We start from the raw sequence: 12,589 nt of genomic DNA on the forward strand, positions 1-12,589 counted from the left end.
TCTTTTTTGATCCTAACAATCCTGCCACTATGTCTAAAAAGGCTGCCTCATAATATATTTTGAGATGTGGTAAAGCCAATCCCCCCTGTTCAACTGGTAGTTGAATCACTGGCAACTTGACTCTGGATGCTTTTCCACCCTAAACAAAACCTCTAATCATAGTTTTCATTTCTTTGAAAAAAGATGAATTTAATCTGATTGGGACATTACAAAACAGGAATATGAGAAGGGGTAGGATTGACATTTTGACCAATGATACCCTGCCTATCCGTAAGAGAGGGAGTAGAAGCCATTGGGCGAGGAGTCTCTTAATTTTATTTTTTATTCTCACATAGTTTAATAAATAAAGCTGATGGTAATCGCAAGTCACATATATGCCTAAGTATCTGACAGGATCCTGACTAGCGGCCTGAGCACGTAAACAAGATGGAAAAAGGCTCAGATTGGTGTTTAAAGAGAGAACCTCCGTTTTCTTAGCATTAATTTTGTAGCCCCCTATTTGTTCATGTGCTTTAAATTCCCTCAATATACTTTCAATATTCTCTTTATTTGGCTGTAAGTAAAGAATGATGTCGCCCGCGAAGGGTTATTTCTTATTTTAATCACTAGGGGCTCAATAAAGAAAGTAAAAAGCAAAGGAGACAGAGGACAGCCCTGTCTAGTCCCTCGATTAACCTTGATAGAACCGGCCTTATTCGAGTTTATTACTACCTGGGCCGATGCTCCCTGGTAGATATTACGTAACATCTTAGTAACTTGCTCTTGAAACCCGAATTGGGCAAGGGAATAAAACAGGGTTGTCCAATTTACCAAGTGGAAAGCTTTTTCGGCGTCGACCATTAAAATACACGCGGGGGTTAAATTGATATTAAAATAATCCAGGGCCTGTATTAAAAATTCGGTATTAGATGCCATTGATCGGCCTGATATAAAACCTGACTGATCGCTGTGTATAACCTCTTGTGCAGCATATGTGAAGCGATGGGCCCAGACCTTCATTAAAATCTTATAATCTGAGTTTAAAAGACTAATGGGCCTGTATGAATTAATGTCCTCTGGATTTTTATCTTTTTTAACGAAAGATACTATTGTTGCTTCTTTAAAGGAAGCAGGTACCAATCCACCTTGTTTGATGTAGTTAAATAATTTTTTCAGGGGTGTCTGTAATTCGTTAGAAAAGGTTTTATAAAATTCAATTTGAAACCCGTCTTGACCACAAGCCTTCGCCCCGGCTGTTGCTTTGATGGAATCTGCAATTTCTCCTATACTTATTTCTAGCCCAAGTTGGGTAGCCCGATTGACCGTAAACTTTGGAATCCCCATGTTCGAAAAATATTCCTGTATCTGTTCTTCTCCCACTAAATATTCTGTAGTGTAAATGCGACTAAAATGCTCCAAAAAAAACCTTTGAATCAAGTCGCTGTCCACTACCTCCTGGCCATTCAAGGGGTCCATTATTTTAACGATCATTGCAGACTCCTGTCTCTTTCTCACGGAGTTAGCCAAGAGCTTCCCTACCAACTGGCTATCTCGTAAACCTTTTGCTGGAAAGTTCTGGAGCTGTTAATCTCTTCCAAGATAAAGAAATCCCTTAACTCCGCTTTCGCCTGCTCAAGATGATTCGGGAATAGGCGAAACTGTAGGGCATATTCTTTATCTACTGCTTTTTGGAGCATAGTTAATTTTTGTTTCCTCTCTTTTGCCAGGGCGTATGTGTTAGATATAATCTGGCCGCGGGCTGCTGCCTTGAATCCCCCCCACACTGAAAATGGTTTAGCCGTGTCGTTATTAATTTTGAAATACTCTGAGATCCATTCTCCAAAACCAGCCACCCAATCCTGTTTCTGAAGCAAAGTACGATCCAGCTGCCACCTGGATTGGTCCCTGCTTTCTAGCCTAAGCCTAATTTCTAGCTCTATCTTCCCATGATCGGAAAAGGGATTGCATCCGATAGATGAACTTAAGGTCTGAATGGATCTTGATATAAAAAAAAATCGATTCTGGATGCCTGATCAGGGTTCGTAGAACGCCAGGGGTCTATTAGTTGGTAATCTGAAAGTAAGGCACCCAAAACTTTTTTAGTATTGGGTTTTAGTTGTTTCTTATTTTTATTGGAAGTATCCTTTTTTAAGTCTTGTATATAATTAAAATCTCCTCCCAAAATGAGCTGCCCAGGAACCCCCCTCAAAAGTTCATTAATTTCTATGATACTGGAGACATCATCGGATACCGGGCCGTAGTAGTTAACAAAATTCATGACTTTCCCCTGTATTCTGGCAACAATCCAAATCCATCTACCCTTAGGGTCCCTTTGAATTTTTAAAAATTCCCAGGGTAGTCTTCTCGAAAAATAGATGGTGACACCTCTCTGAGCTACCCCAGCTGACGCAAAATATGCGTGAGAAATTTTTTGGGGAATAAATAGTTTAGGGGCGTCAGATTTTAAATGGGTCTCCTGAAGAAATAACACATGGGGATTCAGGGATACTAACCATTTTATGAGGGCGCCATATTTCTGTTTATTTAAAAGACCATTGGCATTACCTGACAACATGCTACATTTATTCATTTCCATATTGATTTTTTCTAACTGTAAGTCCTAGATTCTTGATTGAGTACTGCCCATGCCTAAGGCTCCTGCTCTTTTTTACTGCTTTCACCCCGACCCCCCCTCTCCCACCCCTAGTGAAAACCAACTTCTAAGAAAGCAAAAGAACACAATCATGTATCAAAAGAAGAGATCCGGACACATACATAGTTAAAAAACTCTTACAACCCAAAAGCCCTCTATATTTTCGGTATTTTAAATATGAAAACCAGTAATCTTGCCCACAGCAGAGAAAAAAGAGGCATATTCCATAACCTTTTGCCGCCTCTCTTTTACCTTTTCGCCTCACCCTTTTGTCATTGGTTACCATTACCGCTAAACAAACCAATCCAACACACTGCTCAGACATTAGCCCCTGAAGAGATTTCCTTGAGGAGGGATTGTGCCTTCTCAAGGTCTGAAAACATATAAAACGTTCCCTTTACCAGGACCTTTAGTTTGGATTGCTGAGCAATCTAGGCACCATGAGACTTAAAGAGGTGGAGGATTTTAACGAATTCTTTCCTACGTCGTGCTGTCGTGGCGGTCATGTCCGAAAATATTCTACATTTGGCTGTCTCGGTCACCGGAAACCGTCTCTGTTGAAACGCTTTAGATAAAATCTTTTTCTTTAATCCGATAGTCTGCGAAATTCATCAGAATAGTTCTGGGGAAGGTTGAATTGGCGAAGCGCTGTGCCTGAACGCGATGAGCTCTCATAATAGTTAAGTCACCCTCAAACTCTGGCAATACCCTTTGGTGGATAAATGAGTTTACCCACTGTAGCGTGTCGGATCCTTCTAAACCTTCAGGAACCCCTATATTCCTTAGATTGGATCTTCCGGAGTGGTTCTCGAGTTCCTCGAGTTTACTCTCCAGTTTACTCTCCAGAAGGCTCTTCTTCCTTGCTGCCTCCTTGGCCTCTACCCTTGCTTGGATCATATGATCCTTGAGAGCCGAGATTCTTTCCTCCGCCTCTTGTAATCTATTTGGGAGTCCTGACATCGACTCTTCAAATTTTTCAAGCCTTGAATACAGGGCGGCTATCACGACTTGCTGATTCAACTTCATTTCACGAATCTCATCGAGAATCAAATTCAGCATCTCGCGAATGTTAAGTTGATATCTTATCTCTTTGTCAGAGCTATCGCCTTTCCCCCTTTGACTTAGAGGGGCTATGGGATCTGCTGAAGCAAAATGAGTTGCAGATATTGGACTACCTAGGGACCCCTCTTGAAATGGTAAAGCGTGTGGCTGGGAGGGAGATTGTAAAACTGCAGCTGGAGGTAGACTCTGATTTGCTAATATCTCCATCCTTGATTCTTCACTGATTGTGCTGGGACCCACCCCTACCACAGGATCTTCATTAATTGTATCAGCCTTTACTGCCTCGTTAGAACAGTTTTGACCCTGGGATTGCGCTAGTATTTGAGGAGCTTCAAAGATGGCTTGTGTTGCATTCTCAGGCGGTTTTTGCAGAGAATCTGGTTTCCCCTGTGGTACTTGTACTGCTGCTGGTGGCAAGGCAGAGTTTAGGGAATTCTTCTCTATCAGGGCAGAGTTGGACAGAACCACTGGTGATTGTAAATTGGGAGTAATCTTCCTTGCGAACAGAGGAAAGTCTCTCATCTCTTTCCCTCCGATCGTACTTTTCCCGCTTTGGCTGCTTTGGTCGTCTTGAGCCAGATTTAACGAGACTACCTGAGACAACTCCGCCTCTGATATAACCTCTAATAAAGTCGAAACATTTTCCGTTGCGTTCTCTACCCGATGTCCTCCCGATATTGCTTCTCCCGAACCCTCATTTTGTAGAGAGATTGAGGTGAGAGGGAGTTCATCTTCTGAACTTTCTAGCGTTGTATCCTGAGCGGGGGCTGGGGAAACCAGATTACCTTCCCTATTTTATCTTTATCTTTATCTTTTGCTGCGAGCCGTGCAGTTTTTCTAGCCAAAGCCTGCCGAGTTTTACTTTTGAGGCGGGCGGCTATTTCCGTCTTGCAAGTTTTGTTTGAAACATTGCCATCTTTCAATTGTTTTCCCATTGTTGCGCAAGCAGAGGGCTTCGGATTCAAGCCTTAGAGGGAGATCAATAAATTTGCCCACGTGTCAGTGTCCTAGACAAAACAGACAGATTTGTCCCCTTTCTCCGCCTCACCTTCCAAGACGTCAGGTTCCGCTTCCTTGTCTTTCACCAAAGAACTCCAGGGAACTTTAATTGAATTGCTGCGCCCGTCGGCCAAAACCCTCCACTGTGCCAATCAAAACAGGGCACCGGGGCGAGTCAGCAGAAGTAGCTGAAGGCGAGACTCCAGTCATCCGGCTCGCCAGTGCTCGGAAAACGCCGCAACAGAACTACAGGGTGCCGAGACTACACCGATGTAGTGTCAAAGCTCCCCAGCCTGGACTTGAAACTCCGAGGGGGTCCGTCAGGTGTGCGTCTTTTCTCTTTTCTAAATACTGAGCGGCGGCTCCAGCTCGCCGCTCACTTTCGTGCAGCTTTCCTGTTCTCCTTGCTCGCCATTACTGCCGTTGACGGAGAGGGGCGGGGCCACGAGTCACGGCGGCTACCCGGAGGCGTGGAACTCCGGAGCCATCCCCTCACAAACCAGAACAAATATGCTTACGTTGCTTCATAATTCAGTCTTTCCAAATAAGCAAGTTCATTCCTTTGTTTCATTGCCATGAGGATATAACTGATAACGGCGTTACAAGCTAGAACATTATCCAAGTACTGTAAATAATTAAAAGAAGTTTTATAGGTAAACAGGCAATTAGATTTAAAAATAGTCCGGAGACATTTTTTTCTAATTTGAGTATAAAACTTACAAAACAATAAAAAATGAAAGGTACTTTGTTTGGAACTGCCATCACATGGACAATTCGGCATAATGGCGCACCACTTAACCCTTTTAGGAAATGCAAATAAAAAGTGCAAAGAGCACAATCTTGATCTGGTAAGGTAGAATCTATGTTGTACATTAGTTAAAAGGCAAGATATGGTTGTAAAATCCTGGCCATGGGACCCTCGAGATAACAAATGACTGTTTTCATAGAGTTTGAGGCCTCATCTCTACGAGCGGCCCTTACACTCAACAACCTCCCTTTTAATTCAGCCTTACTGGGATATTGAGCATCTCCCAGGATAAAGTTATTTGCAGTTAAATCACAGTCCTCTAAAAGGCCAACAATGTAACTTAACTAGGGAATTTTTTTACAACCATCTTGAGACATACAATCTAAAACAATATCCCTCGTAAAATGAGTCTCTTCCCTAACCCAGATTCAATGCCATAGATTTAATGCGGCCATACTTATTAAGTCATATATGTACGGAGATCCAGTTTCCCTGTGAACGATAATAGAAGGTGTAGCACCAGGAATGGCTAACAAGCGTCTAAGGAAGTTGTTTTCGAGAGTTTGCAGTGAAGAAGTATCAGTCTGGCCCCATTGGGCCCCCCCATAACAACTCCCTGCGATGCACTTTGCTCCGTACAACTTGAGAATCTCCCTGACAGGTTTATTACCGATTTGTTTGGAGAATCTAAATATGGCCTCCACCGTTTTTACGAATTTCAGCTTGCTTAGGGTTATATGCTTTTTCCAATTGCCGTTACTGTTAAAAAGGATCCCCAAGTAAGAGAACGTAGATGTTCTCTCTATCTGTGTCCCGTTGATAGAATGGGATTTTATTTTAATATTCCCTTTACCGTAGGGCATTACCAGTGTCTTACTTTGGTTAATTTTCAAATGTTTCTCCGTCATAAAACTATTAAAATTATCCATCAGGGTCTGTAAGCCATTTGCCGTCCTTAAAATCAGGACGGCGTCATCGGCGTACAATAAAAGGGGTGTTGCCCGCTTACCAATCATTGGGACATCTACCCCGCTGTTCTGTAATAAAGAGTCAACCCCATTTATATAAAGTGAAAATAATAAGGGGGCAAGAGTACAGCCCTGTCTTACTCCACGGGTAATTTTAAAGTGCTTTGTGCTTTCCCCCTGAATTCCATATCATATCCTTGCCGATAACCGTGCGTAAGTCTGTGATAGGAAACTAAGAATATCATCCAGGGCGCCCATTCCCCTTAGTGTCTCCCATAGCTTTCAGTGGTTCACCAAGTCGAAAGCGCTTGATAAATCCACAAAGCAGAGATGAAGGTAGCCCTCCCTCGCAAGGGTATATTTTCCTATTATTAGATCCAAGTTCAGGCACTGCCCAACAGTGCCAACGCCCCGTCTAAAGCCATACTGTGCCTTTGATAATATATTGTTTTCAATTGACCAAAGCTCTAGCCTGGCCAACAATATGCCTTTAGACGTTGAATCAAGCAAGGATATTGGATGATAGCAACTCGGACAACCTCTATCTCCCTTTTAAAATATAGGGACTATTAAGCTCTCCGCCCATGTGGCCGGTATCACCCCATCTATTGTTGCATTGAAGAATTTAAACAAGACAAATACCCAAAGGTCTATGTTGTGCTTAAATACATCAATTAGGACACCATCAGGGCCAGCAGTCTTACCACTGGCACTATTCTTAAGGGCTGTTCTAATTTTGTCTTGAGATATACTCTCTAAATTAATATTATATGTGGTTATGACAGCATTATCCTGAACTCTTAAAAGACCCTGTTTCGATTCGTTAAAAATTGCTTCGAAATGAGTTAACCAGTCCTCAGGGGCCACTACGGTATCAATCTTCACTGATTGCGCCTCTTTAAAAAAAGGTTGATCCAGAGTTTTCCAGAAGAGAACTGAGTCTTTTAGCTCTGCAGCCTTGTTTAAAGACGCCCATGCATTTTCCCTTTTCTCCATTTTTCTCTTATTAAGGGCTTCTTTATATAATTTTCGTACTGTGTTGATCCTCTCCCTGTTGCGTGGAATCATTTTAAGCGTAGAACTTTAATTCCCAATTCAGTTTAGAACAAAGTTTATCAAATCACCTCGGGGAATTTGATACAAGTTTCTTACTTTTTCTTCGTAGGTTGTCTGAAATTACAGTAGAAATAAGTTGGAAGGCCTTAACAATATCAAGGCTTATTGATGAATCGTCCAAACAAGTGTCAATATGATTTGATATTTTTAATAAAATTCTATTTGTAAATGCATCTGGATCTACACCTGCCCATTTGATTGAGATCCTGTTTTCCCTGTGTGTTTTTATGTCCACTTCACAAGTACCTGATTGGAACGATTTTCTAGGCGGAATACTTACAGTTATCAATACTGGGTGGTGATCACTCAATAGGCTGGGGACAATAAGGCATTCCAAAGTTATCAACCTTAAATCTATTGAAGTAATAAAATGGTCAATGCATGAAGATGACCTTGCACCTTCAAAGGTAAAGATATCTCTATCTTCCCATCTACTACCTTGTAAAATCTTATCCGCAATTTCTAAGTTATGTTTAGACATAACAAAATTAATATTTTCCCCGTAATTATTATGTGGGAAATGTGTCAGAGCGCCGCCTTGTTCTTCTTTATAACCACATTGAATTTCAGCTATGTGGTCACATGGTTCTAAGTTGAAATCCCCCACCCAAATGATGGAGCGATCCCGTCCTACATTCTTCATGAAGTCCGTCAACTCATTATCTAACGAAGTGATGACCTCATGTCTCGAAGCATTGACAATATTGTTATAAAAATTGATAAGTATTATATCCTGTATTCCTTCTATTGTAAAAAATAAGAACTGAAAATACAGCGACTTGGTATAATATTTCTTTGAAATCAACCTAGAAGACAATGAAATAAGTACTGCTAAACCACCGCTAGCCCTACCTGCTTGTGAAGGGGTTGCATTGGTTGCAATAGTCTTGAAACCATTTCCAAAGAAAGCATCCGTAAGCCATGTCTCCTGTATTAAAACCAAATCACAGTGCTCAAAAGTTTTATACCAGTTCGCATCCTGTAGTTTGTTCCTAGCCCCTGCCACATTCCATGTCATTATCTGTAATCAATCTAACTGTGGCCGACTCATGGAGTTTAACTCACCCTCTGGTAAAGTCCTACTCTTGTGTGTCACTATACTGTCTTTGCTCGAACTCTCCCCCACAGCCTCTAGAATATCCAACTGCGTGGGCGGGATAGTCACTAAGTACACTAGTCGCTGAGTGACGGAACTCGCCAAAGGTATTGAACTTATAGAGTGTAGTCAATCACAACAGTCTAAGCCTGACAACGGAGCAAATCTATTCTCTAAATTTAGAAAGGGCAATCTTTGGCTGGGATCCTGATGTGTTCTATAATTATTTTGTTCCCCCTGCGTCCACCAACTATTCTGGATTAAATGTGGTCTATAAAAAACCCCCAGTGGTAAGAGATCAATTTTATCGGAACTACAATCTAATTTAGTAATCCCCAGGCAATTCAAGAGAAATCCCACAGCGCGCTTGTTGTTAAAATTTGCAACTATGCAATCTCCTCCTCCTGCTTTCCTTGATTGCCCAATCCAAGGACATCGTCTAGCCATTATCATATCCTTCCAAATATCCGGGCCCACCACCCCCGAATTCTTCAGTTGATTAGAGAGCCAATGCATGGTTTTAGCCATTGATTGATCGGTGTTTTCTATCTGGCCCTCTCGAAGGGGTGGGACATTCCGTAAACCACTACCAATGGGGCTGCTGCTGGGGGGAGATGTAAAACCTGGTGGCCCACTGGGACCTCCCTATGAACCTTGTCCCTCGGCATCTGATGCAGTGTCTGAGCCCAAGCCCCCGGTGGTGAACCAGGCAGGACCACACTCCTAAGCCTCACATTTGGGCCATGGACCACTTATCCCTCTTCCCTGGCCACAGACATCAACGGTGCCATTTACTCTGTCGATGTTATCTATATCTACAGCATCTAAATTCCTTCCTGTCACACTTGGAGCAACAGGTATTTGCCCTACTGCAAGGGAATTAGGGAGGGGGGGATTTCCAGGTACCGCGATACGAGGCCTACCAACCACTGACAATGTGCTCCATTCCTCCAAACCCCCACCGTTCTGCATAATCTTTAAATCAAAGGCAATTAATTTGTCCTCTATTTTAGTCAACCTGTGCAGAATTGGGGACAAAGACGATGTAATCAAATTTTCCAATCTACCCCACATAGCATCAAAGGTTTTTACATAAAAATCTTCTGGAGCAGTTGAATTCAAAGTACTGGACATGTTCGACCTTATTGACTGCGAATCCTCCAATGGAAGGGGTTGAAGTGCTGTAGCCCCTCTATCTTTATTTGGCTTCTTTAATTTAGCCGGTTTCTGTCTCTGTGGCCCTCCACCCGCTTCCTTTTTTGCAAAGAGTCTTGGTTAATTGCAAGAACACAGTGTTTACCCTGTTGGGCAGATCTAGTAGCAATGCGAGGTGAAGGGAGGCTTTGAGAATTTTCATTACCCACTACAACCAGGACTACGAGTGGCAATATATTCTGGGTGCCCTGTCCACCTTGTCCACCTTGTGCCTCTGCTGATATATTAATTGGCAAACCCAAGTCGCCATCTTCTTCAATCGACACAATGTCAGTGGCCATTATGCGATCCGGGGTGCATGCGGAGGCTATAGCGCCCAAAGATGACCTCTTTGCAGTTTGAATATCAAGCGATAGACACCTTTCAGTCAGTGTGATTTCGTGGGCAAGAACTGAACCGGCTCTAATTAAAAACTGGTCCAAGGTGCCCACAATACTACCAGTTGGCTGTACAGATCTTCCCTTTCCCTCACACACATTCATTCTCTCTATGTTATTTATAACAAATCCAATAGGCTTAAAATAAAAGAATATGCAGCCCGAATTGAATTCACTTTATATGATTTCAGGTGTGCTATGAGGGTACACTGACCTTTTTGAAAAAGGATGACTTAGAGGGGGGGCCCGGCCCGACCTCGTACGGTCACGAACGGGCTAAAGCGGGCCCGCCCTTGGCCCGGGATTCGCCCGGCGCGCGTCCCGTGAAGCGAGTGCAGCGAGGAGCTAAGAGACGGCGGCTGTGGGCGGGTCTCTCTAACACAGGTGAGGAAGGTTGTTGGCCCCCTGGGACTTCGAGTCCCGTTCAATGCAATTCCAGCAAGTCCTTCTGTGCACGACCTCTCTCTCTCCCAGCTCTCTGCGAAGCGGCACCCTGTGAGATAATCAAAACATGATTTGTGTTGACTTGTTGTTCTAGTAATAGAACACAAGCACACACCAACTTTCAAAGATGACCAGGGGAAGGAAGGTGCTGTTGGTCATTTGAAATATATGTAAATTAAGGAGGCACTGCTGTGTTTTGTCAGGGTGAATATGTTTATATATGCAAGTACAATTGTCTTCATAAACAGCTCTGAAAATTAGGCTGCTATCCTTTTTCTGTCTAAATTTGGCAAGCAGACAACACTGGCTATTAGTTTTCAGTGAACGCAAAATTAGATTGGCATTAAACCTTTTCAGTGCAATTATAGAGTTTTTATGGATAATTGTATCCTGATTAATTATGCCGGCAATGTAGCTTGATTAATAGTGGGCACATCCAAACATAATTATAATTTCTAGGTGTGACAGAATTTAAGAAGCAAAAACTCAAATTGAAGTAGCACTTTTAACATTAGAACTTTCCTATTCCAAATAACACCATCACAGTCTCCGAACTTATGGCTCAATTAGGATGCATTGAATCCGCATCCTCCGGGCCGGTGGAAGCCACCGCCGGCCCGGAGGATGCGGATTCACCACTGCGGTGAATGAAAAGACCCCCCGCCACATTAGGATGGCTGGGGGGTCATCGGCGGATGGGAAGACCGTCCGCCGCTTTTCCGCCGCGGTCGGCTTCCGACCGTGGCGGAAAAGCTCTAATATGGTGGCGGTGTCTATCAGACACCGCCAGCCATATTAGGATGTGCTTCAGGACATGCCTTTCCGTGACGGCAATGCCGCCACGGAAAGGCATACGGTCTTTTCTTTGGGGGCCTGTTGCGGGCCCCCAGGGTGCAGGGGGGTGGGGGTGCACATGGGGAGTACCTATGGGACCCCCCCCTGCATTTGCATGCACAATGCTGCAGGCACCGTGCGGTGCTGGCCGCTTTGTTCATGCAAATGCACAGCATGCATATTTAACTTTGCGGCGGGTGCTGCGTAAAGCAGCACCTGCCGCAATGTTAAATATACGGGATGTGACCGCCAGGGTGGCGATCACATCCTAATTCCACAGGAGGGACCGCCGCTGCCCCTGCGGACGGTCCCTCCACCTCGGGGGTGGCGGACGGACGCAGGTCCGTCCGCCATCCTAATAGGCGCCCAAGTCCCAGTTTAAGCCTGCAGATAACACAGCCTCCCACAGAAAAATCCCAATTATAGACAAGACAACACAACGAATAAGGAGAACACAAAGAGAGAGGAACCACATGTTCTTGCAAATGTGTAGTACTTTACACCATGTTTGAAGTAATATATTTTAAATGATTTCTACATTGAATCGAATTTGTACAGCGAATTTATTTGATAAGCTGTTCACAGTCTATTGAAAATGTCTGTATCTCTTATCTCCTCCATGCAGTTATACCCAGCAATGACACACTGTTGCTGATCTACATTACTAATGAACAATTTGTGAAGTCTGCATACATTACAAATCGCTGTCAAAGTGTTGTCTTTTTAGTTCTTATTACTAACATCACATGTGTGCACTGCAAATTAAGATCACAGTACTTTGGCTTTCCCTCAGTTGTGGAGACCTTACTCTAAGCACCTGCATTGTGTGAATTTCTTTCATAGGAAGGATCCAGTTATGGGGCCATCCAATTGCAGTGGACTGGGCGGAGCCTGAGGTTGAAGTTGATGAAGATACAATGTCATCGGTTAAAATCCTGTATGTGAGGAACCTAATGTTGACTACTACTGAGGAGACTATTGAAAAGGAATTCAACAATATAAAACCAGGTATTGTAACTCTGTTGTCATGCTATACATCACAAGTCGTCCTAAAACAATATCAATGCTATTCATATGTGTTTACTCGTCATCATCATC

At 43.2% G+C, this 12,589-nt stretch overlaps 1 protein-coding gene across 4 annotated transcripts in view; it reads left to right on the forward strand.

Moving 5' to 3' along the window:
* The window catches only part of A1CF (APOBEC1 complementation factor), a 193,529-nt gene that overhangs the window by 86,903 nt on the left and 94,037 nt on the right, over positions 1–12,589 (forward strand). For all 4 annotated transcript variants that reach the window (XM_086948309.1, XM_086948307.1, XM_086948308.1 and 1 more), the window contains exon 5: positions 12,335–12,499. In XM_086948309.1, the coding sequence (XP_086804435.1) occupies positions 12,335–12,499 (165 nt within the window). The remainder of the gene's footprint in view (positions 1–12,334; positions 12,500–12,589) is intronic.

This window comes from Lissotriton vulgaris, unplaced genomic scaffold (genome assembly GCF_964263255.1).
Source record: "Lissotriton vulgaris unplaced genomic scaffold, aLisVul1.2 SCAFFOLD_2003, whole genome shotgun sequence".
NCBI lineage: Eukaryota > Metazoa > Chordata > Amphibia > Caudata > Salamandridae > Lissotriton > Lissotriton vulgaris.